Source organism: Podarcis gaigeae (genome assembly GCF_964106915.1).
Source record: "Podarcis gaigeae genome assembly, chromosome: 3".
Lineage (NCBI taxonomy): Eukaryota > Metazoa > Chordata > Lepidosauria > Squamata > Lacertidae > Podarcis > Podarcis gaigeae.
Window position 1 is genome coordinate 45,276,244 of NC_139680.1, and position 25,467 is coordinate 45,301,710.

At 41.0% G+C, this 25,467-nt stretch overlaps 1 protein-coding gene across 3 annotated transcripts; it reads left to right on the forward strand.

Moving 5' to 3' along the window:
• Positions 1–5,993: 5,993 nt before the first annotated feature.
• On the forward strand, positions 5,994–24,983 carry MANEA (mannosidase endo-alpha). Of its 3 annotated transcripts, XM_083730509.1 has the most exons (7): positions 6,437–6,508; positions 9,559–10,141; positions 12,141–12,250; positions 14,406–14,482; positions 15,016–17,699; positions 17,736–20,597; positions 21,164–24,983. In XM_083730509.1, exons 1-5 carry the CDS (start codon positions 6,443–6,445, stop codon positions 15,650–15,652), a joined length of 1,473 nt encoding a protein of 490 aa, XP_083586635.1. In that variant the 5' UTR covers positions 6,437–6,442; the 3' UTR covers positions 15,653–17,699; positions 17,736–20,597; positions 21,164–24,983. The 3 variants fall into 3 exon arrangements, with proteins under 3 accessions (XP_083586637.1, XP_083586636.1, XP_083586635.1); XM_083730511.1 differs by lacking the exons at positions 6,437–6,508; positions 17,736–20,597; positions 21,164–24,983 and adding an exon at positions 5,994–6,219 and having other exon boundaries at positions 9,555–10,141; positions 15,016–16,412; XM_083730510.1 differs by lacking the exons at positions 6,437–6,508; positions 17,736–20,597; positions 21,164–24,983 and adding an exon at positions 5,994–6,219 and having other exon boundaries at positions 15,016–16,412.
• The last annotated feature ends 484 nt before the right edge of the window (positions 24,984–25,467 follow it).

The following is a 25,467-nucleotide window of genomic DNA, read 5'->3' on the forward strand; positions in this document are numbered from 1 at the left end:
AGGGAACTGGGAGGACCCCCCAAGCTAAGACACACCCGTTCTTCCCAGTGTGTCCGTGTAATTCTCCAAGAAAAAGCAGTAGCTGCTCCTCTCTCTTCTCATCTTCCCTGGGAACTACTGAAGAGAAGACTGATCTCATAGTGCTGCCTAGAGAGAAATAATATCCAGCCCTCTCTGCTTGCTCTGTGGGTGGTGCAGGGGAGAGTACTGATCATGGAAGAAGCAGGCGTCTCTCTCATTTCTCATCTACATTTCCCCTTGTGGCAGTGCATTATTACTTATTATTTTATATACTGCTTAATTGGCTTTTCAAGGTGGCTTCTAAGTGGCTTGCAGTATAAAACCAGTTACAAATAGTATAAACACCTATGATTAAAAGGCACATTAAAACAATTTCATCAAAACTTTAAATCAAACCCCACCAATAAAAATGTACAATAAAATAAGCCCATTAAAAAAGCACAATAAAAATATTTAAAATCTTAAACTGTTAAAGCAGGGCACTTAAAGACCACGACTTTCCTCAAAGAATCCCGGGGACTGTAGTTAACCCCTCACAGAGCTAAAATTCCCGGTGCCCATAGTGAACTATAGTTCTCAGAATTCTTTGGGGGGAAAGCTTTTTTTTCAGAAATTCAAAGTTGAAATCACAAGTAAAATGCCCAATAAATAGAATATTGAGGACAAAAAGCTACTGCTGGGGGGAAGCACATCCTCAGATACAACCACCCAGCCACCACTTCACTATTCCCATGGGTACAAGAGATGGAGAGGAAAGGGAGGGGCATGAAGCTACAAACAGCCTTCCAAATACTTAACTAGTTTGGAGTGAGGCATTGCTTATTTTTATTTTGGGACTGCTTTTTTGTGCAACCATGGTAGATCACAAAAGGTATGTGCACATGTAGACAAATACCCATAGATCTCAGCTTTCCTGGCGTGGGGACACACACACAAACACACACAGAGAGACAGTGCTGCTGTTTTGTGCAAATCTAGTAGATTAAGAAACTCATATTAAAAATAAAATAAAGGTATGTGTTTACAGGTAAACAGATACCAGTGTGTATGCCCATAATGACCTCAGGCAAGGCCACCCCACCCATGAAGTGGCATGAAGTAGCTGCCTCAGGCAGCAGAAGCCCCCAAGGCAGCACCCTTGTGGGCGCCTCCTGCCACGCCCCCACCTCTGCCAGAGAAGTGGTGCCAGGATAGGTGCTGATTTCCTGCAAGATCTTGCGAAGTCTCATCAAAGTCTTGCAAGATGGCGCAGGACATGGGGCACATTATGTTTGTAGACTGGGAAAGGTTATGGAACACCGGTTTGAAATTTACGGCATGCACTGCCTTGAAGGAAAATATTATGAAAATGGTATACCGGTGGTACATGACCCCAGTCAAGCTAGCTAAGATATACCATCTGTCTGACAATAAATGTTGGAAATGTGGAGAGGCGGAAGGGACATTCTATCATCTCTGGTGGACCTGCCCGAAAGTGAAGGCCTTCTGGGAAATGATCCATAATGAACTAAAAAAGGTACTGAGATTTACCTTACCTAAGAAACCAGAGGCCTTCCTTCTGGGCATGGTAGACCAGAGAGTGCTTAAGAAGGACAGAAACTTTTTCATGTACGCTACCACAGCAGCAAGGATCCTGATTGCAAAATATTGGAAGACACAAGATTTACCCACGCTGGAGGAATGGCAATCACAGTTGATGGACTATATGGAATTGGCTGAAATGACTGGCAGAATCCGAGACTTGGGAGAAGAAACATTTGAGGAGGACTGGAAAAAGTTTAAGGACTATTTGAAAAAACACTATAAGCTGTATGAATGTTAAAAAAATGCACCTTTCAGGAAACTCTAGCTTCAGCAAATGTAAGTTAATGAAATGAAAATTAAGACACAAGAATTTAGAGGTAAAATAATGAAATAACTTTATTGTGTTTAATACAAAGCATACAAGAATTGGGTTATAGTAAAATTGAAATCAGGGAACATGATAAAATGGAAGATACAATAAGTTTTGAAATAAGTTAACAAATTGCTGATGTTTTATATGACAGAGAACGCAGGGTTTGGAGGATGTGGGGAAGTCCTTTAGATTGGATGGAAAAAGAACATGGAAATTTGTTATTCTTCTATTCTATTTTCTTATAACTATCCTTTATTCTTTTTTCTGTATTTCTTAAAATTAATAAAAATATTAAAAAAAAAAAACAAAGTCTTGCAAGATGGTCTGCATTTCTGGCCAGGCCTGTGTCCTGGGGACGAAATACAGAGGAAATGAAGCAATAGGCAGCCATACATATGAACAACTTAAAATCCTTACCTAGTTTAGAATAGAGGTATTGCTTATTTTTATTTTGGGACTGCTCTTTTGTCCAACTATGGTAGATCACAAAAGGTGCATGTGCACATGTAGACAAAATACCCATAGATCTCAGCTTTCCTGGCTTGAGGCAATACACATAAACACAGCTGCTGTTTTGTGTAAATCTGGTAGATTAAGAAACTTGTATTTAAAAGAAAAAATAAAGGTGAGTGCTTCCTGCAAGATCTTGCGAGATCTCTGCAAAGACTTGCAAGATGTCAAGGAGAGAAAGGATCTCTTGAGATTTGGGAGATATCTTGCAAGCTCTTTCGGGGACCAATGCCAGCACTGCTTCTCCACTAGCGGCGGAGGTGATACAGCTTGTGGTACAGCTGCACTGCCACTAGCAGGTGTGGCAGTAGTGAAGAGTGTCCCACTGGTGGTGATGGTGTTGTGGTGTGGCAGAGCAGGGTGGGACTTCCTGTTTTGCCTCAACTGGCAATATGGGATGTACTACTTCTGCCCTCGGGATACCAAAACTTACAGCTCTCAGTTCTGAGTGAAGGCAGGCAAGGACCCGCAGCCCAGGTGGGCCTCGTTAGCTCAGAAAAGGAGTTGTGTAATTCCTCAGCTAGAGTAGACTCAGAACAGGTGAGGGTCACATGCCTCATCAACCCCACAAGCTATAACAGGAAAGCTGTCCTGGCCAGGCCTCCATCCTGAAAGGAAGCAACAGGCAGCCAGTTCCTTACCTACCTTGGAGTGAGGCATCACTTATTTTTATTTTGGACTGCTCTTTTGTGCAAGCTTGGTGCATCACAAAAGGTGTATGTGCACATGTACTCATAGATCTCAGCTTTCCTGGCTTGAGGGAACACACACAAACACAGCTGCTGTTTTGTGCAAATCTGGTAGATTAAGAAATGGCAAATTTATTCTCACTTCCACACTAGCAATGGGGCAGTGCCCGCCACAGCGCCAGAGGAAAGCTGGCTAACCTAGGAGATACCCTCAAGACTGTCACCCCCCATCTGCCTAATGATAGGACTGACCCTGGAGTCAGGACAATTGAGCAGCCAATGGCTTCTCTCATGACAGTGCCAAGGGCTCAATCCACCTCTTGCTTGCACTGAAAATGAAAGCAAGAAAGGGGACATAGGAGCAGCCAAAGGCTTCTCTGTGTTGCACAAGTTTCACTCCCCAAGTAGGCCAGAAGACACAAGGGGGCCAGTGGCCTTTCTAGGAGGGGAGGGGGGGACTCCTCCACCAGTTCCCATGTAGTCCCCCCTACACAAGGCAAAGGGAGAAGTTGCTCTGTACCGTTTAAACTGCTGAATGGATGCCTTTCGCCACTTCAACATAGAAGCGGCAAGTGTTGATAGCACTTTCAACCTGAAGTGAGATTGCAATGGAGCAATGAGCAAAAGAGTGACAAGGACCTGCATTCTTACTCGAAAGGGGAAATGCCAAGGAACTTAGTGGGGCTTTTATTTTATTTTATTGTGTGGATAGGACTGGGATGCCGAGCTGGAGGTTAAGTCCCACTCTGGGCTTTAACTTCTTGCACAGGGGGAAGGTTCGATAGAGGAGGAAAGCAGATTCCCCGTTAAGCGAAAACGTTCCATCGGAGGTTGAGCGCAGTACGCATGCAGTGAACATAAAATTTACGGCATGTACGTTACTGAAAGAGAACATAATGAAAATGTTTTATAGATGGTATATGACTCCTGTAAAACTAGCAAAGATGTATAAGGTTGATAAAAAATGTTGGAAATGCAAACATAAAGAAGGGATGTTCTTTCATCAGTGGTGGGAATGTAAGAAAGTAAAAAGTTTCTGGGAAATGATATACAATGAGATGAAAAAAATGTTAAGATATACTTTTGTGAAAAAACCAGAAGCTTTTCTTTTAGGGATGGTAGGAAAGGACATAAGAAGAAAGGACTTTAAACTTTTCCAATATGCTGTAACGGCAGCCAGAATCCTGTTGGCCCAGAAGTGGAAACACGAGGAGATACCGACATAGAAGAATGGAGATTAAAGTTGATAGACTATGCGGAACTGGACAAATTAACTGGGAAAATCAGATATACTAAAGACCAAAAGTTCATCGAGGACTGGGGAAAATTGGTGGACTATCTGAAAAATGTATGCGGTATAAATACAACGTTAGTGGGATTTGAAGAGGCACTGTACAAAAACAAAGAAGTATTGTTTATTAAAAATAATGGGAGTAAGGAGGAATAATGACAATATGAAAAAAGGGAATGTGTATCAAAGATATAAAAATGGATGACTGTCAGAGACAGTTCAAAACAGACATATTTTGTTGTATTCGAGATAAAATGTATAACTGGATGAAAATTAATAAAATTTATTAAAATAAAAAAGAGCAAAACCTGCAGGCATTCCCCATGTACCCCTTATGAACGTTAATTATTCCCCTGGTTTTCTCGCCGGTTAAGCTTAAAAGGGAGGGTTTGTGAAGTTACTTCCCACGTGGAATGCCTATAGTAAAATGGCGGCTGCCTGGAAGGGCATGTGGGCGGATGAAATGGCGGCCAGGGCGCGCTGGTTGCCTGGCAACGGCGTAGCTGCTTCCAAGGCTTTCCAAGTCTAAACTTCCCCGCGAAAATAAAACAGCCTGTAGAGGAAGCGATGCTCTGTGGAAGCCACTCACCCCCTCAAGAATGCTGCTGAAAAGATTATTTAACAAGAAATTCTGCCCCTCACCCCAGCAAGAAAATGAAACACAACCGGCACAAAACGCAGCCCGCTCTCCTCCCGCAGCTGCCGTTCCGCCTAATTGCACCACGCTCCCCTGCACAAACCCCTAGCTAAAACCTGAAGCCCCAACAGCAAAACCTGATTGGATGGGTGCGCTGCGTCCTCCGTGGAAATAATGAAGAGGAGCCAAACGTTCTTCCTTGAGCTCCTTGCAGAACAGGCAGTCAACAGCCGAGGGCAAGCAATGGATCACAGCAGAAAAAGCTCCACAAAGCTGAATAAATTTCTCTGAATGGGGCATGCAGCAGCAGGCACTAGAAGCTCCTGAGGGCAGGGAACTTGCACAGAAACACACAGAGCTCCTTGTAAAACTGTAGACGTGAAAGAGATGCTGGAAGGAAAGCACACAAACACACACAGTGATTTTAGCTCAATTACAGCTCCGTGTTAAACTGCAGCAGCTGGAATGGAGCGCAAAGGGGGAAACCCCCAGAAGGAGAAAAGCCCCAAATTGGTTTCAGCTCCAAAACTAGAGATAACAACTCCTGAACATCAAGCAGTTTAGAAATCAAGCAACATCAGCAGCGAATGCTGGAAATTCCCTGTAAAAGAAAGGGAGCTTTTTCTGTGAAGCTACAGCATATTCCACGAGGTGCCCTGCAGCTCAAGAACAAAGGCAACAAAGAAGCAAGGCAGGAACACTCCAGGCAACCTCCAGGCAATGCAGATAAGATCTCCGACAAACAGGAACAGCTGATATGGGGGAAACAAACGTGGGGGCTAGCCGGCGAAAAGAGGGCAAGCCCCCTCTGCGCTGGCCCTAAATAGGGCAGATACGGCCGGGATTCCCCTGCTCTCGTGGGGGCAGAAACCAGCCCCCGCTCACGTGGGGGGTGGGCGTGAAGCCTGCCTCCTGGGCAGGCCGGAAGTGGCTTAGTTACTACGTAGCCTGCGAGCTTAAGGGCAAGCGGCGGCTTCTCCCTCTGCTACCACGCATGCTCGGCGGAGAGGGCGAGTGAGAGCTCATCAACATCTAGGGGGAGCTAGACCTGGAAAAGAGGCTGGTTAGCCTTTGGCCCCGCTTGCAACTCTATTTCAACCCCTTCGCCGCCCCCCAGTATCAATGCAGGACCCTTGATCTTCCAGTCCCTGCGGATTCTGGCTCTGAACTCGGGGTAAGTGAGAGGCGGGGAAAGAGGGAAGGCGAAGGAGAAGGCGGAGGAGGCTCCTTCTTCCACTCTGCCTGCTCTCCTTCTGTGCTTTGGCAATGACAGCGGCGGCGGCGACATAAATGGGGGAGGGTCCTCTCTGCGGTCCGGTGGGTGGGGGGGAGGTGAAAGGCTGCCCGCGCGCCCGAGGCGCCTCACGTGACTCTCCGAGGGGGGCGGGAGTAGAGCAATGGGGGTCCCGAGGCGAGGTGGTCGGTGGAAGGCGCCCCCGCCGAGAGCCGGGGGCGCTGCGCAGGTGAAGTAGCGCTTGCGGGGCTTACCTTGCCCGGTTGGGTAGGTAAGGCGCCTGCATACGTGCGCTGGCGCAGCCGTTGCTGGGGAGGCTCGCGCTCAAATCCCAGCTGTGGTAATTAGGCCATCCTCGCAGGGGTGTCGCGAGGGCCAAAAATAAAATACAATTAGGGTCGGCGAGACATGCACCCCGCCTATGCGTGGTCTTTCAGGCCCAATCCTGCAAGGGAGGATGGAGTGCCTGGGGCCAGCAAAAATACCCAACATTGTACTGGTTTTGTATTACCGTATTACTTAGTTTATGAAAAGAAAATATATTGAAATAATGGGTTCTGCTAAATAGAGAAGTAATGGTTTCATAACTGTTAATTGTTGTAGTAGCCCTGTGGTATTTTCAATGTGGGGAATGATTCTGCAAAAGCAAAACACAAACAAGTTGTAGTTGTGTAGAAATAAGCAAATGAATAGGTTTTACCCTCTGTGTTCAGAAAAGTTTGCTTCTGAGTAAGTCTGCACAGGGTGGTAATATCCTCTCTTGCTCAGTAATCTTGCTGCCTGGCAGACTGACTCCTTGAGACCTTAAAAGTTAACTTGCTGTTTACTTCGCTCCTGCCTTTCTCCCAATATGAGGAGAACACTACGTGGTAGGCAGAGGGTAGGGGTGGGTTTAAGTATGGGGTGTGTATCGAGATTGTGTGTGGAATTCTGTGTCTGTTTCTGTGGTGGTGCTTTAAGTGTGAAGCAAAGGATATGTGGGGGCAGTTTCAGTGTGGGGTGGAGTGTGTGGAAGTGGGTTCACTGTGGGATAGGGCAGGCTTATGCACGCTCCACCAATGCATGTGATGACGTGGAACATAAGCCCTGTGCCTGTGCTTGTTTACCGTGGACTTTAATGAGAGAGGAAATCTTAATAACTTTTGAGAAGCTTTTCAGAACTTCACCAAGCCAGTGGAAGTGAGGGCTCCACCAGAAGCCTGAATGAAATAGATCAGCAAGTTTCACCAAAACTGGAAAGAATCATTATTTATTATATTTCTTAGTTGACCTTTAAAATAAAGTCTCAGGGCAGATTACAAAAATGTAAAAACTCTGTATTGAAATCAGTTATACAGTATGTGGTGTTAATAGCAGAGGGCCACAACTCAGTGCTTTGCATGCAAAAGGCCCCAGGTTCAGTCCTTTACGGCATCTCCAGTTAGGAATGGGAGAGTCTGAAATACTGGAGAGTCCCTGTCAGTCAGTGCAGACAATAATGAGTTGAATAGACCAGTGGGTTTGGCTCAGTATAAGGCAGCTTCCTATGTTCCTAAAGAGCAGGGGACAGGGCAAAGTGTAAATTTTCAGCACTTCTCGACTTACTCTGTTATCTGAGGCAACCTTTTTCAGGTCAGTTAGAAATTTGGCACTTTCATAGACCTCTTCAGCCTAGACAACGTAAGCCAAGTTATTAGCTCAACAGACGGCATTTTTATAAGCTATAGAATTTTGAGGCTTACAATGAAAGAACCTCCTGTGTTTTTATAATATATGTTAATATACTGTAGAACATTGTCTATTTGATTAATGTTGAGGATAAATCTTATTGCATTGATTTTCTTCTTAAACAAGATATCTTTATGAACCTTGTCTTGATCAACCCTATTTTCCAATAATAATAACACAACTTAAACTATTGGAAACTGGTACTCAAAGGAGAGAGAAAATTGTATTTCTAATGTGAAATTACACTAAGGAGAAAAGGTGTGGCACTGTTATTTTATTTTAAGTACCTCATTTTCTAGTAATGGAACTGTGTAGGAGTTTTGTGACCTTCCTGAAAATGGGTGTAGGGGCTAGAGTTTGAATGTGAAATGTGTAATTGTGCACAGAACATGCACATCAAGTTTCATTCCTTGCCTCAGTTATGCTTGAAAGCTTGGAATGTTTACACAGGTAGAAAACATTCTCTCCCTGCCGCCCGCCCCCCACTTAACCAGGTTTCTCTTGGGTTTTGGTAGACAATAGGTGGACTTGCCAGTGATAATTTGCTTGTGTCTTGTGCTTCTCTGTGTCTTTGTGACAAGCTATCTCATGTCCTGGATGATAATTGACTATATTTAGAAGTCAGCCTAACATTTGTGAAGCTTCTTATTGTGCACGGAGAATTTATTGTTCCCTCTCATTCTTATCTCAACATTCCGTCCATCAAGTTTCATCCCTACAGTTTTTCTTTTTCTTTCACCTCACAGTTTATTTGTTATAGCTTTAGCAAGGGACATATTTTTTCAAAAAGCAAAAACATAACGACCATAACACTAATACAAAATTAAATGCTACACAACACAACAAAAGAACAGTAATGTTAAAAAAAGTATTGTTAACTCCTGAGTTATTTGTTGCCAAATAGATAAATCCAATAACAACTGTAGAATGTTTATTATACAGCAAAATTGAATGAAGATTCATTGTTGTATCTACATTTTAACTGAAAATCAAAATTCTGTACCAAGCTGACATAAGGGTATTCTTCCTGATGTTAGAATGGCTGATGTCATTGGGTGACTGAAGTAATGCTGTAATCCAGGGATGGACAAACTTTTTTCACCCCATGGATTACCGGTATACTCCCTTCTGAGGAACCCTTCTGAGAGCCACGCCTAAGTGGTGGGTGATTGCAAGAGGCAAACGGTGGGGGGAAATATGTAAACTTATTTAGAAGCTAGCTTGTGGGCCAAAGGCCTGCCTAGAGAAAACAAGACAAGGGAGAGGCCAGAGTGGACTCATCCATAGGCCAGAGGAACAGCTTTTGGGATATTGTTTCCCACCAGAAATGTTACCCTGGCCAGGAGACAAAGAAAGAACATCATGGTAAGGGGGACCCAGATCTGGCCCTTGCTTTCTTTTTCTAGTCTTAACCTTTTTTTATTTCATGTTTTTGTCTCTTATGTGTTGAGTCTGCAGGAAGGGACTGCTTAGAAATTTTTTGGGTGCTTTACAAATGTTAAATAGTTTTTAAAAAATTGTTTGCAACATTTCAAACCCTAACATTATGCTTTTTAAATCATTGGCAGCTAGAAGCCGCCTACGTGTGCCTTGAACTACAATGACATCATGGCAAGATTTCGCAGGAGAACGTGCATCATTCTGGTGCTCTTTATTTTATTCATATGCTCCATAATGATGGCCTTGAAAACTTTGAGACCTGAAAGAGCTGGGTTTGGAGATCCATTTGGCCTTGGCCTGTTACCAGATTTTCAGCAACGAACAACACATATAAGAAATAAGTTCAACGTGCAGAGCGGAGCTAAGGAAGAAAGTTTCACACACGCAAAAAATGTTCACCCTTTAACAATGAACTTTAAAAAACCCACCGTTTCTGTAAGGAAACTAGAAGAACATCTGCCTTCCCCAAATTACAACTTTCATGTGTTTTACTACAGCTGGTATGGGACACCGCAGTTTGATGGAAAATATATTCACTGGAACCACCCATTGTTAACACATTGGGATCCCAAAATTGCAAGTGATTATCCAAAAGGAAGGCACAGTCCTCCGGAGGATATTGGCTCCAGCTTCTATCCTGAACTTGGACCTTACAGCTCCAAAGACCCTTCTGTCATAGAAGAGCACATGAAGCAGATGAGCTCAGCTTCCATTGGTAAATGGTATTTTATTTTTCTGTATGGCATTAAGCGTTTTGAATTCAGAGCTTTGGTGTGATAAGTCACTTTCCCCCTTCTTTGAACTGAAACTGAACTGTGAGAAAGTCTTACGTAATTTCCCCATTATTAACTGTTTTCTCCATGGGATATGACAATTAGGATGAATCACAAATGTCTTTTTCAGGGATTGAGTAAAAATATATTGAAACCAGCAACTTGGAAGGTAACTACGTGGACTATCGCCTTCTACTAGACTTGTGACCTGTTCTGTTTAGCTAAACTATGGCTGCTTGTACACCTGTAATAATAATAATAATTTTCTATTTATATCCCACCCATCTGGCTGAGTTTCCCCAGCAGCTCCCAATCAAGTGTTTAAAACAATATAGCATTAAATATTAAAAACTTCCCTGAACAGGGCTGCCTTAAGATGTCTTCTGAATGTCAGGTAGTTGTTTATCTCTTTGACATCTGATGGGAGGGCGTTCCACAGGGCGGGCGCCACTACTAAGAAGGCCCTCTGTCTGGTTCCCTGTAGCCTCACTTCTCGCAATGAGGGAACCACCAGAAGGCCCTCGGCACTGGATCTCAGTGTCCGGGCTGAACGATGGGGGTGGAGATGCTCCTTCAGGTATACAGGACCGAGGCCGTTTAGAGCTTTAAAGGTCAGCACCAACACTTTGAATTGTGCTCGGAAACGTACTGGGAGCCAATGCAGATCTCTCAGAACCGGTGTTATGTGGTCCCGGCGGCCACTCCCAGTCACCAGTCTAGCTGCCACATTCTGGATTAATTGCTGTACTGAAATTTACTCACTGATCGTGGATTTTGTGAGTTGACAAAGGAGGATCCATAAGCACAGTTTGAAGCTGGCTTTTCAGCTGCAGTTTGCACTAACTGGTTTCTTACTGCACCTCAGCTTTGGGCATCCTGGTTTGTTCAGTCACTCCCTTGGAAGGCCACCTGATTATAGAGGCAGAAGGGCAGAGCAGCTGAAAAATTAAACCGCTTCAACTGTGTATTCAGTGGCTAATGCTGGTACTTTTGCAGAGCTCAACTTCTGTCCTCTGTCTGCTTGGCCACACCCCATCCACTGTTCACCTCCCCACACATTTTTAATGATGTTTACTTAATTCATCTTAAAACACAATTTTAAGGCTGTTTAACAGATACAGTTGCACTTCCCCTATTCCTGCAAACAGACAATTTTTTACACTTTGCTTTGCCTTGCCTCTCATTCTCAAAAAAATTTAAATATGACCTATGCATCTCCTCTCCATCAGCATTCCCTTGATTTCTGTTCTTAGAGACAGATACAAACAGAGGTGATTGTTGCATGATTCATACCTTACTGGCCAAGAAATGAGTTGGAATGGTATACAGTGGTACCTCTGGTTACGAACTTAATCCGTTCCGGAGGTCCATTTGTAACCCGAAACAGCTCATAACATGAGGCGCGCTTTCAGTAATGGAGCCTCCCGCTGCTTCCGCGTTGCCAGCACGCAACTTCCGCTCGCATCCCGAGGCAAAGGTCGCAACCGGGAACATCTACTTCTGGGTTAGCGGAGCTCATAACCTGCAGCGTTCGCAAGGGGGACGGTACGTAACACAAGGTTCCTCTGTAAAAGGAGCCATATTGTCCCCACAGGCTGGTTTCCTCTGTCTGTTAAGGTTCTATTCCAACCATTAGGCATGAAAAGGGTATAGACCTACCCTGTTCTACCACCTGATAGTGTAAGGATTATTTTTTGCCCATTCTTAAAAATTAGTCAAACAAACAATAAAGCTAGTACAGTAGTGATTTAATTGGTGACTTGGAGATACTTGAAGATAGCTAAAGAAACTCAATTTTATTGGCTTATGTGTTGAAATGTTTGATACTGAAATCTCAAAGTAGTTGTACATGCTTTGTTTGCTAAATTGCTTTTTTAAAAAGACATCCAATACAAATTGGTTAAACATCACCATAGGTAAAATGTATATTTTGTTCCTTAGGGGTAATGGCCCTTTCTTGGTACCCACCTGGAATGGGTGATGAAAATGGAGAACCTGTTGATGCCCTAGTACCAACCATTTTGGATATTGCACATAAGTACAAATTAAAGGTACACTATTTGAAGTTTTAAAATTGTCAAAGTTGTAGATATGATGGACTGATTGTTCTAAAGTTAGACTCTCTGCACAGTTGTCCTATCAGAGTTTGAGGAGTTGAGTTAATTGCATGTAATTTCATTGCGGCTAAGGTGCTGCTGCCCAAACTCCCTCCCCACCAATGAACCAATCGAAAATTGTTGATGGTCTTGACAGACCACTTAACGATTTTTCCCCCTGAGTGTTATAGCAATTGGAATGTGCTGTGCTGGATGCTGTATGATTTTTAATCGTGTTTTTATTGCTCCTTTTATTTCTTGTATTGTATTATATTACAATTGGGATATAAGGAGGAAAAGAAGCAATAAAATACAATGGAAAATAAATATGAATATTTAATGTGGACATTCCACAGACCACATAAACAAAGCTTGCAGGCCACTAGTGGTTCACAGACCACAGCTTGAGAATTCCTAGCTAAGGAATGTTTGGTGAAGTGCTACATTGATAGAACTAGGAAACAGCCTAGTGTTGTGTATCCAGTTTAGCTACAGTATCTTACACTATTGTAGCTAAAGAGCAATTTTCTGTGTATACATGTCTACTCTGAAGTACCACTGAATTCATAGGCTACAATGCATGCCCATTAACCTGTGAGTCACTTCCACTGAATCCAGTGCACAGATTGCATACAATGGTGCACTGGGTGCTTCTGGAAACACTCATAGGATTGTGCTTTTAGTGCCTGGCAAATGAGGTGCAGCCATTTTCCTGTATATTTCTTGCTAGGCTTACAATACCACAAAAGCAACTCTTTAGTTGGTACTTCTACCTCAGATATGGGGAACTTTTAGCAGTGGCGTAGCGTGGGTTTTCAGCACCTGGGGGCAAGGCAAGTACTTTGCGCCCCCTAACCCATGGATTTGCGCCCCCTAACCCGTGGATTTACCCTAACCCCAGATGTTGCGCCCGGTGCGGCCGGCCCCCCTGCACCCCCCACGCTACGCCACTGACTTTTAGCCTTTCAGATGTTGCTGAATTACAACCATTGGCCAGGATGATTAGAGTTATTGTTTTTGTTTGTTTGTTTGCTTGCTTTGTTTGCTACTATACTGTGTATTTTTGTGTTTTTTTATTGTGATCTTCAGATGAAAGGTAGTATAGAAATTTAATAAATAATAGCAACATTTGGAGGATCAAAGGTTCCCCACACCTGTTAGAAATGCAATTTATATTAATCACAGTTAAATTTTTGTTGTGGTTGTTGTGTAGGAGTATATTTGACTTACTTTGCATGCACTTCTATTGGCTTTACATTATTCTGTTGAATTGTGAATTATAATAGAGTGCTATGTTGCACTAACACTTGGAACATGTTGCTCCTTGTTTAAGTTCATAACTCTCCTGGGGTGAATTGCTTGGAGTTTTTATTCTTGCTCGCATTGCCCTTGCTAGGTTTCTGTCTCATGATGCACTTTAAAGTAAAACAGCATCTGAAACAAATACAGTTCCCAAAGGGTTTGCGCAGGCTGTACATTTTATCTCCTTACTTCATAATCTTGGATACAAATCTTGACCAAATTCTGATCGCCTATTCTTAATTCATTTGGTTTCCAAATGAATACCACAACCTAGTGATAGGACTGAAAGTTATATTTATCACAGTTTGTCTAAAGTAACTTTATCATAACTGGTATCTCTGTAAGTGCCAGCTAATTGCATTGTCATGCATAATTGTGTTATATGTGGTTCAGCTGTTTCGAAGAACTACCTCTGGAGTGGGTGGTAAGATGTACTAAACTGGTGGCTTGTGCAAGCTTTTGATGCAAACAGCCTTCAGTGGTTTCCTGCAGTCTTCTGATCCTCAGGGGGTTCTATACTGGGGAGGAGAAGGCAGGAAAACCTTACAGCTTCTGCTTGTGCAACTATGGCTCAAACTCAGAATATTTAGGCTCAAAATGGAGATTTCAAGAATAACTTCTGCAAACCTTGGTATTCCCCTAAGCCTGCTGATACCTCCCTTCTGTTTATAGACAGTAATGTTTTGACTGGTGATTTTGACTCACCTTTGACTCACCTTTGAACTTCATAAATAGAAGTGTTTGACCTTCACTATGTTGAGATTATTCAGTTATTTAAAAACACCTATCTAATATTTCATTTTTTTAGGTCACTTTCCATATTGAGCCATACAAAGATAGAGATGATCGCAGTATGTACAGCAACATCAAGTATATCATAGACAAGTAAGCACTTCCTCAAGTATTTGAATGTTGATGTTACAACTTAACTCTGTCCAGTGTTTTTCATGTGATTTTGTTTCGTTGTGCAGTACACTATCAATTAACGTTCTTAATCCACACAAATAGCTCTGCTTCTTGTTCAAATTCCCTGAATTTTTTCTGCCTGTTCAAGTCAGAGAGATTTGGTTCAATTGCCAGTTTTCTCATATTTATTGCTGTGTCTTAAGGCTGTTTTTCAAACTTCCTGCCTTGCTAGACCCTTAGTTAGCCTTTACTAGCTGAAGTATCATGAAATATGAAATTAGAAGCAGAGCAATAATTTTTTTTTTTCTTCATAGTGTGGAAATGACTAATTTAAATAAAATTAATTGTGCATAACTACATTGGCAAGTGTACATCCTTTACTATATCTAATGATGGTGATGACACATTTGAATGGAAATAAATTTGGGAAGAGCAAACAACACTGCTTAGTACCCAATGATACAAAAATGAATGTTATTTACTTTATATTGGTTACTTTCTTTCCTTTCTAGATATGGAGCCCATCCAGCCTTTTACAGACATAAAGTCAGCACAGGTAGAGCCCTTCCCATGTTTTATGTCTACGATTCTTATATAACAATCCCTGAAATGTGGGCAAATCTGCTTACTGTCTCTGGATCCCAGAGTATACGCAATACACCCTATGATAGCTTATTCATTGCCCTTCTTGTGGAAGAAAAACACAAGCATGAAATCCATAGAAGTGGCTTTGACGGAATTTATACATATTTTGCCACCAACGGCTTCTCCTACGGCTCAAGCCATCACAACTGGCCAAGTTTGAAAGCCTTTTGTGACACGAAAAACTTGCTGTTTATTCCAAGCGTGGGCCCAGGCTATGTAGACACCAGCATTCGACCATGGAACAGCCACAACACACGGAACCGCGTCAATGGCAAATACTATGAGACTGCGTTCAGCGCTGCGCTTCTGGTACGCCCTGAAATAATCTCTATCACCTCTTTCAATGAATGGCATGAAGGAACTCAGATTGAAAAGGCCATTCCAAAGAGGACTGGAAAGGCAGTTTACCTCGACTATCAGCCACATAAGCCAAATATTTATCTGGAGCTCACTCGTAAGTGGTCTGAAAAGTACAGCAAAGAAAAAGAGCAGTGGCTTACATGAGGTGCATTTCCACTTGGCAGTTCCACGATGGGCCTATCGCTGTGTCTCGCTGATAAATCAAGAACGTTTTAATTTGTGAGGATATCGTCTGCACTATTGCTATAGCTTTCCGAAGAGAAAATGTTCACTTTTAGAGTAATGATAACAATGGCAAGCAATATTAGCCCCTCGGGTTCTTATAATACATTGATAGTGCTAAATACTGTCCCTTTTAATGTTCTGTATATACCAGTACACTGTCTAGAATATTTGATTTATAACACTAGTAGAATGATACAGAGCTTATTCCAGCTAAAACAGTTGCTTAGGGTCTCTGTACCCAGCTGGACTTCTGAGCTTTCCCCTTTCCTGAAGAATTCCCTCAAAGTGAGAAAACCTCAGAAACAACTTCCAGTGCAAGGTGAAGAGGTGTGCAAAAACAAAAGAAATCCTAGCACTCAAATGGAAACCACTGTGGTGCACTTAAATGTGCTCCTTAGATGAGGCCCTTTAAAGAACCATGAACAAAACCTTTTACAACAGTTTCTTAAATATTAATTTGTATATGTGAAGCATCTTTTTCAGTGGGAAAGTAGAGAACTCACCAAGGAACCTTCCAGAACAAGAATCACTTTTAAAAAAATGTATTGTAGCTGCAGAAGAACATTGCCTGATTTTCCTATGCTACTCCCATTCATTGCAATTCAAACCACAGGAATTGGTGGTAGGTGCCCGTGATGTATATTATATATTTTGTAGAAAAATAAACATTTTCTCCTTATTTTTTGCACTTATTTTGGTAGAAATAATGAGTGAACTAAAATTATCATGATCATCATAATTAGTAATTGTTTCAGTTAGGTTTTTTGTTTGGCATTGCCGCATGAGCAGAACACTCAGTTTGCTTTGCTTTAGATCCTAAATACAGGAATCATTTTCAAAGAAGAAAAATGTTTTTGAGTGCTTAGAATGTTTAGCAGGATTTAACTTTTTAGAGTACAAACTCAGAAAACAGTAATTTGGAATAGTATAAATTGTCGGTTGTGAGCATTTGTAGGAGCTTTAAAAATGTCCTTTTAAAAGAATTGTATTTCCCCAGTGTGGTGTTAATATCTATTCCATGTGAAATTGGAGACACCCAACTTTGGATAGCAAAGACTATGTTCTTCCAAACACACTGCCAGCTGCAGTCTGGGTTGAGCGGACTATAACACGAGAGCACCTGTGCTTTGAATCGTTTCTCACTAATGGGCTACTGGATGTTGTGATTTTCAGTGAGTGCCTTATTATCTCCAAATTGAAAGTGCCTCTCTAATGTGCTCCCTAGACACTTATCCAAAGCTAATATAGCAAACACACAAGCTGGATTCATTGTCTTATTTTATGAGTTTGGTTCTGCAGTTTGTTTGTTTTTTTATAAAAAAAACTATATTATGCTGCAGGCGAAAGGATTTGCCCTTCCCTTTTTTGCCCAGGGGTGGGCAACCCCATCCCTATGGTGTTATTGGAAGTTGAGCTTAACAAACCAAATTATTTTCTGTTTTTAATTTGTTTTTATTCTGAAGCAAATTCTGAGCCCAGCTTGCAGCTACTGTGCTTCTAGTAACATGGAGTGTGACAAAGCTCAAGCAATTTCCTCCACAAGCCCCTGTAGCTTGGTCCACTATGTAATTTGGTGGTTGCAACATAGGAAGGCTTCCTGTATGCTTTCCTTCTTTCCTAGCATCTTGCTAAGAAATGTAATTATTTCAAGAAGCCCAAGTCCTTTGAACACCCAGGAAACATCCTACAGTTTCAAAAGGAGTACCCTACTGAAGGCCTCTGTGCCCTTGTTGTTGTAGCTACCAGGCCAAGTAAGTGGGAAGGAAGGAGAAGCTGGAAAACAACTTGTAGAGGTATAATCCAAACCAGTTATGTGAGGCCCATCCCTTTTTAAGCTACTGATAAATGGTTTTTGGAGTTCATGCAGATGAGATCCAGATGTTTATTTTCCCCCTCCTAAAAAACACCCATTGTTAGTGACTTTGCAAATACTGACAATTTCAAGGCTTTTTGATATAGATGATAGGTAGGTAGGTAGGTAGGTAGGTAGGTAGGTAGGTAGGTAGATAGATAGATAGATAGATAGATAGATAGATAGATAGAAAGCAGATTAAACCAAGGACACCAGCCAAACTGAAATGGATTGTTTATTGCCACTTTTGTAACAATTTGCACAAAATTAAATTAAAAATCTTCTGGTAAATGCACTTCTCTGCCTTTCAGGTCATGGAAACTGATTTTTTGGCAGACCTTCACTGCAGGGCCATGAATAGGTATCCATACACTGATGGTATAGCTAGAATGTGAAGATTAATTACTTAAGTTCTGTGCATTCATCCATCCACCCAATTTATAAGAGTAGCTAATACGATGGAAAATACTGTGAGCTGCACTTTATCCATCCCAAATAGGCCGTAGTTTAGAGCTAAGACACACACATCCACTTGGGTGCATTGTGCTTCCCATATGTCAATATTAACTTTTAAAATTTGTTGTGAAACTCAGTGTTCATCAGTGAAAGAGCTTTACTAACACTGGCTTCGCCTTTGGGGATGAATTGATGGCTGTTTGTTAATCATGGCACTTACTAATTACTATTTGAATTAGTTGTATGAAGTCCCATATAGTAACAAAATGAAACAAAATCAAGCTCAAAAATAAGACAGTAACTTGGAACTTGTCCCAAATTCTGTGCATGGCAACTCATTAATTGAATTTGATTTTCTTACAGCACAATCCTGTCCTTGTTTACTCAGCAGTAAATCCTACTGAGTTCAGTGGAGCTGAATAGGCATGCACAGAATTTTGATGTTGATGCCTTCAAATTTCCTAGAATCATTATATGTCCTTAAACCTGGGGCTGGGGAACCTATAGCCTTCTAGATATTGTTCAGCCCGAACCCTTGTCAGCCCTAGTCGGTATGGCCAGCAGTCCAAAGTTGATGTGGCATTGTTGTCCAGCAAAATCTAGAAGGCCCCTTCTTTGCCTTAAACACACAGCGCTTATGGTGTATTTAAAGTAATGCTTTCAAATTCTCATGATCAATTAAAATTTAGGAGTAATAATGGTTTAAAACCAGTTTTGCTACTACTGCTTAGGCACTTTAGACATCTAATCAGTTTTGTTTAAAAACCATATTGTGTTTCTTAAAAGAAAATCGCAACATAAGCTTTTAAATATTTTCCTCCATTTATTTCATTATAATTCTGCTAAGGGCTGTGATCCAAAGCAACAGATGTAGTGCTGCATACACAGCTGCAACTTGTAGTCTATAGCTCTGCTCAAATAACTGTATTTAAGGTGAAAACTGGCTTGTCTTTACAGCAGTGGGAGCAGTTCAGGATCTGAAGGAGCTTCCAGCTTAAGTGTGCACACTTCTCCCCAGGATACCCTAATAGCTTCACTATTTTCCCACATAGAGCTTCAGGGCATCTGCAAAATGGTCCCAGTGTCAGCTAGAGAATTTTCCTTTCCAAATTTGAAATTTTGAAAGGAGGCAACTTTGAAGTATTTTGTTCATTTGAAGTAGATCTTTTTCAGACATAGTTCTTCTCTCTGCTGCTGCTGCTGGTTAGCAGATGGTTTCTACTTGCTTTTGCAATTCTAGTCGCAATGAGATTTCTTCACCTTATCTCATAGAATGTTATATTCACCTAGCATATACATAATATGGAGAGTTGAATGCGGATCTAGTCTGACACTTGCTTTCACTGCTAAATATGTAGTTGGGATGCATAGAGTGTTTGGAAATTGTAACCAGGGATTGGGGGGGGGGGACAGGGCAGAGGAGGGAGATCTGACATTTGGGTAGAGGGCATGTAGGATACGTGATGGGAAGTAACTCGCAAGGAGTATCCTTACATAATACAATTTGGTCCATTGGCTACATAGTGAATACCACTGAGAAGTGAGAGCTTTTATTCTCAGAAGTACAGCAAGGCTTGGAAAGCACATAAAGGAAGCTTGTACTCCAGACATTTTCATATACTTAGGTTCAGGTCACTTGTATAGTTCCACTTGGATTTGCAATGAGTTAGGCAGCCAACTGTTGCAAGTACAGTCAAATAAGTTTGAATCACACTTCTTCAGTAATCTTTTAAAACCCTGCACCAGGGTTTTTAAGTTAATAATACTGTCTGCAGACTAAGGAACAGACCTCACTGCATGATTCATACCATAGTAAGCCACTGTCACATGGTAACTATGAGGAAGGAAAATCTGAATTCCAGAGTGGTTGATTTAGAGCTTAAAGGGCTCATCTGCAGGGCTACAGGTTTTTACAAATCGCAACCTAGCTTGCAAATTCCATTCTCTTCTGTCCAAATTAAGTGTGATTCTCAACAGTTGTTTCAATTATACGATAATAAGGTCTGCTTTATGAGAAATGAAATTATTCTAATTTACTTTTAAATAAGTAGTTGTAAGGCTTTTAATATGCACAGTGTTAGTATGAATACATGAATGAGACGTTAGACAGCGTTTTGTACACACCTATATTGAAAATATGAAACATACTCTGTATGCTATGAAAAAAGAACACTGCAGGAACACTGTTCTTGGAGTAAGAGTTCATGTGATTTGTATTTTCTGAAATGTTCATTCTGCCTCTTATTTGCCAGGGATTTCTTTGAACTTCAGTGGAAAGCATACTGAATAGCTTAATAGATACTTTCTTTGGTGAAACATTTGTTAATATATGCTGAAGCTGTTTTTGAAGCCCAGTTCACATTTCAAAAAACTGAAGCATCAAAAGCTATGTAAGGACACAATCCTACAGCTGATTAAGGGCTGAGGAGTCACCAGAAGTGACGTAAGTGCCATTCTGGAGGCATGGTACTTATGCTCCCAGAGAACCCCTGATACACCTGTGGAAAACTCTGTGGGCATAGCATATATGCTGGTTCTCTGGCATCAAGCAGAGAGGTGTGGGACACTGGGTCAGGATGTGGTGCGGCAGCTAGGAGTCCACAGGACACTCCTTCCCAGACAGGTTCCCCAGAGGAGTCTTTAATTATACCAGTCCTGGAGCTGGTGTAGTTAATCATTCCCATTGAAAGGGTTGGGGGGAAAGGTAGAGAAAAGCTTGCCAGCCACCTCCTGTCCTGACCTGACCTGCAAGTTGATGGGGCTTAGGAAGTGGTTGGAGCTTCCCCAAAGAATCTTCACAGCCACACACATGCACAACCATTACCATAGGATTTTTCTGCCCATGTGTTGTAATTGGTACAATAATGCTTGAGTGAAAAGTGTGGTATGTTTTGTGATAGGTTTCTCTTACCTTTTCCCCTTTGTATTAGCTAAATAAGGCACAATTGCTTTCTTTTGTTTTTCTGGAGAAATGTGTTGGAAGAACCCTCCACGTAAAAATAATGTGACGTAAGTGCCATTCTGGAGGCATGGTACTTATGCTCCCAGAGGACCCCTGATACACCTGTGGAAAACTCTGTGGGCATAACATATATGCTGGTTCTCTGGCATCAAGCAGAGAGGTGTGGGACACTGGGTCAGGATGTGGTGCGGCAGCTAGGAGTCCACAGGACACTCCTTCCCAGACAGGTTCCCCAGAGGAGTCTTTAATTATACCAGTCCTGGAGCTGGTGTAGTTAATCATTCCCATTGAAAGGGTTGGGGGGAAAGGTAGAGAAAAGCTTGCCAGCCACCTCCTGTCCTGACCTGACCTGCAAGTTGATGGGGCTTAGGAAGTGGTTGGAGCTTCCCCAAAGAATCTTCACAGCCACACACATGCACAACCATTACCATAGGATTTTTCTGCCCATGTGTTGTAATTGGTACAATAATGCTTGAGTGAAAAGTGTGGTATGTTTTGTGATAGGTTTCTCTTACCTTTTCCCCTTTGTATTAGCTAAATAAGGCACAATTGCTTTCTTTTGTTTTTCTGGAGAAATGTGTTGGAAGAACCCTCCACGTAAAAATAATATTGTGCATACATACTGTAAGCATTAGGTTGATTAATTGTGAATGTGTTCCGGCTTAAGTAAATTGTGTTAATTTTCCCACTGTATGCCTTAATGAGCCAATTGAACAACCCATACTTTCTTTCTGGGACTAATTTAGATCACTCCCTCCTGCTCTAGAGGGAAGAGTTTGTATGGAAGAGATTGATGCTTGGTCGGTTGCTCAAGAACCAGTCAGTGAAATATGTGTAGCATTGGAGTCAAAATTACATTGTCTAAGCCATTATATTTGGATCCAAAGTTTTTCTTAGTGCAGAACAATCCTTACGTGTTATGCTTCCATGAGCATCACCAACTTTAACAACAATTTGACATCCACCTTGAATTAAATTTGTTGTATTGAATGCTGCAATTTTTTCTCAGCTCAGTTGGTGAGTTGGGATTTTGTGGAAGATCATTTTCCTGGGTTTGAATGTTGCAGATAATTTATAGTGTTCATGCCCGCTGATGGATATTCATCAACTGTGTTTTCCTTTTCTGTCAGTTGGGATGAAGATATTATATGCAAGAGCATTGCAAAAGTCCCAAGTGAGCTAGAAATTATGCCCTTAGCTCAAAAAGTCCTCTTCTTTTTTCTGTCATATCATTCCTTCTCTTGTCTACCTTCCCTGCCAAATGTATAACTTTGAAGTTATTCCTGTGCAATTTAATTTTAAAGTTAACAAATTTGGTTCATGCTCCTTTGTGCGGGAAAGTCACTGTAACTCAGCAACAGGTACCGGTATATGAATATGTGGGTTTGTTTTGAAAGTTTAGCAGTGGGGTTGAGAGGAGAGCTAAACAAGATAATGCTAGATCATTTCTTTCTTTTAAAATAATACCTGAAGCTGCAATAGTTGGGAATTTTCAAGCATATGACATTATTCTTTAATTGTTCAACATAAAGCACCACCCATTTTTTAAAAAGTACAATGAGCATACTTGTATGATCCAGCTGCTGCAGAACTGTAGCTCTTTATATTGCAGGTGGAGAGCAAGTTACCTGCAGTAAACAAATCTTTTGCACATTCAAAAATAGAATTTAGGGAGAGTTCTGGTTTTGGTATGTACAGGGAGGTTGTGGTGTGTTTATGTGGAGCCATATTCAAAAATTCAGTTTCCAACTAGCAGTCTCCAGTGGTAACGGTCCAGCAACAAATACACCGCACATGGAGTTTTTCTCTTAGTTTAATACGTAATTTGAATCACTATTAATTGCTTGACTATTTTCCCAGCATTTTTCCAAAATATGAACAATAATTATGAACTGTATTTATGTACTGTTATGTTTGCAAATGTTTCTTGACTGTTAGAGGCTTTTATGGAGAATAAGTGCCTTTTTGAAGTACTGTATGCATTTTACTAGATATTGACCCATAGTGCTGTTAAGCATTGTTTAATTTTTCGATGGGCATCCAATGCACATCTGAGTAAAAAGCCCATACAGTTGCATGTCAGTTACAAATGGTGCATGCATGTTCACAATGACACATTCATACTTTCATTTAAACGCCTTCCTCTGCAGAAAGGGTATGGTATACATGCGCCCCTGGGGAAAGACTTGAGTTCCTACTTCAACTTAACATTATACATTATTCACAATAGATGTGGCATGCTTTTATTTTGTATTTGAGTTCCTGTACCTGACTACAAAAAGTAAAGCACAAGAAACAGTCACAACGGAGTTTAATCTTCCGAGTTGCCTGCTTTATTGACTTGCTTTGTAGCATTCACTTACACTGAAATCCATTTTCTATAGCTACTCTTCAGTTTATGTGCCCTAAAAAACAAAGGCAATGGGGTATAACAGCAACATTTCTTATTTCCAAGATTTATAGTTTAGCTGAATACATTTCAATATATACATCTTTGAAAGCCCATTGGGGAACCAATGGATAATGTGAAATAAAACATTTCCCTTAAGCTTTGGGTTTTTTAAAAGCTTCTCCCCTGTATCTTCCCACTCTGCCACAGATTTTCTTCTACATGGACTTTATGTCCAGTAACAGCTGGCTGAAATTACTTCACATTTCTTAAACTGCAGCTTTAAATATACCTACTGGAGAGAAAGCCCCATTGAAGAAAGTGGGACTTGTTTTTTTATAAACACACATTGAATGCATTGTCAATCTGTTATTAAAGGTTTAAATATGTGCAATTAATGCTTGTGAAGCTTGATAAAACAGAGTTGGCAAACTTGCAAAAGGCAGAAATAGGTATGAAAATGTGAGGTATGATTTGAGCCTGAGGATTAGAATTTTCTAGCTTCTTCCAATCTATAAAATAGTGCAGACTCTAATATCTTAGTATCTTTTGCTGATAAAACTCCTTAATTATACTACACCCACAATGGGAGCTAAAGGTGAATGAGCCCTATTCTGCATTATACAGAAAATATCCCCTAAGGGCCGCTTCAGATGTTGCACACTCTACCCACAATATGATAGTACTGCCAAACGTTGGACAATCATGGCTAAAAAGGAATGTATATACAATTGAATAATTGGCATATAACTAAATAATTACATCATTTATTTGTAGAAGTATTTTCTGCATAGGAAATATCTGAGGTATATCTGCTTGGAATGCAATAATATGGTGTTCAACTTTTAAAACCAGATCATTGGGATCTGCTAGCCTCATTTAACTACCTGAATCTTGTCCAGATCCTTTAGTGAGCTTTTGTGAAGGCTTGAAGTTAAGAGCCTCAAGAATCTAAGTTGGTTGACATTATTTTAACTTTGTAGGTTCATGAATTCCTATGGTAGAGTGGAAGTTCACTTTCTTGTAGACCTGTATATCTTACAAGCTACTGAAATAAACTATAGGCTCCAAAACTTTAACCAACGGCAATTCAAAGTGTCACCTTCTAACTTCCTATAAAAAAGAAGATTGTCTTCCTCTTTGATTCAGTTTGTTAATATGTAATCTATAAGTGTTTGTAAACCCAGAGGGAGAACAAAATAATTATTTTCCCCTTGTGTTTTCATACAATTTAGAAGCATAAACTACTTGCATCCTTAGTTAAAATAATACTTGCTTTAAAAAATGTAATTATGCAAGGTGTGTACATTTCTTTCTGTGGTACATTATCACTGTTAAACTGTTAATGTATTTTTGATGTACTTTACTTTGTGCACCACTGAGCACCACTGATTATGTACAGTGTTTTGATGTGTAAAACATATATAAGTCTAAAATACTATGCATGTCTCAGGAAATGTAATTTACAGAAAATGCACTTCAAAAATCGTAAAATCCTGTTAAATAGTATGTAATATAATTAACACTTGAACTAAGGACTGCAAACAATTCTGGGCTATGTGTTTTAACAAATAAAATTTTCATTACCATGTTTCTGTTATTGCATAGTCTCATAATATTTGACTGAAGTAATTGGAAAATGTGTACTTTTCTACTTAGTGGGGCATTATTTCAGATAGCTACCTTTTGAATTGCAACTAGCACATATTCAGTATTCTTCAGTGCATTATACAAGGTTATCAAAGTTTCAGAGATTAGCTGTCCTGCTTCCAGCCTTAAGTTAATAAAGTTTCCCCTCAACTAGTAGCAGACAAGAGAATGCTTCCATTTGCCAACTCCTGCCCCTTTTGGAGGTTGATCAGCTTGCTCTCCAGAATCATCTCAGGCTTGCCCACAATAGCTGCCCCCTTCCAGTTTGCATTCCTGCTGTCTTGGTTCCCTTTCCCCATGGCTTACAAGTCCCTGCCACACATTTTGAATTCACCTCTTTCCCTCTTGGCTACAAATTCTAGCAAACAGTGCAGATCTGATCACACTGTCTACACATCTAAACTGCTAATTTAATTAGAATAGAG

Excerpts from the sequence above, each read along its gene's own strand:
- MANEA (XM_083730509.1), top strand. The coding sequence starts at position 6,443 with ATGGGGGTCCCGAGGCGAGGTGGTCGGTGGAAGGCGCCCCCGCCGAGA. Across the intron at positions 6,509-9,558 it reads GAGCCGGGGGCGCTGCGCAG|AAGCCGCCTACGTGTGCCTT; the intron begins GTGAAGTAGCGC and ends ATTGGCAGCTAG. Across the intron at positions 14,483-15,015 it reads ATCAAGTATATCATAGACAA|ATATGGAGCCCATCCAGCCT; the intron begins GTAAGCACTTCC and ends TTTCCTTTCTAG.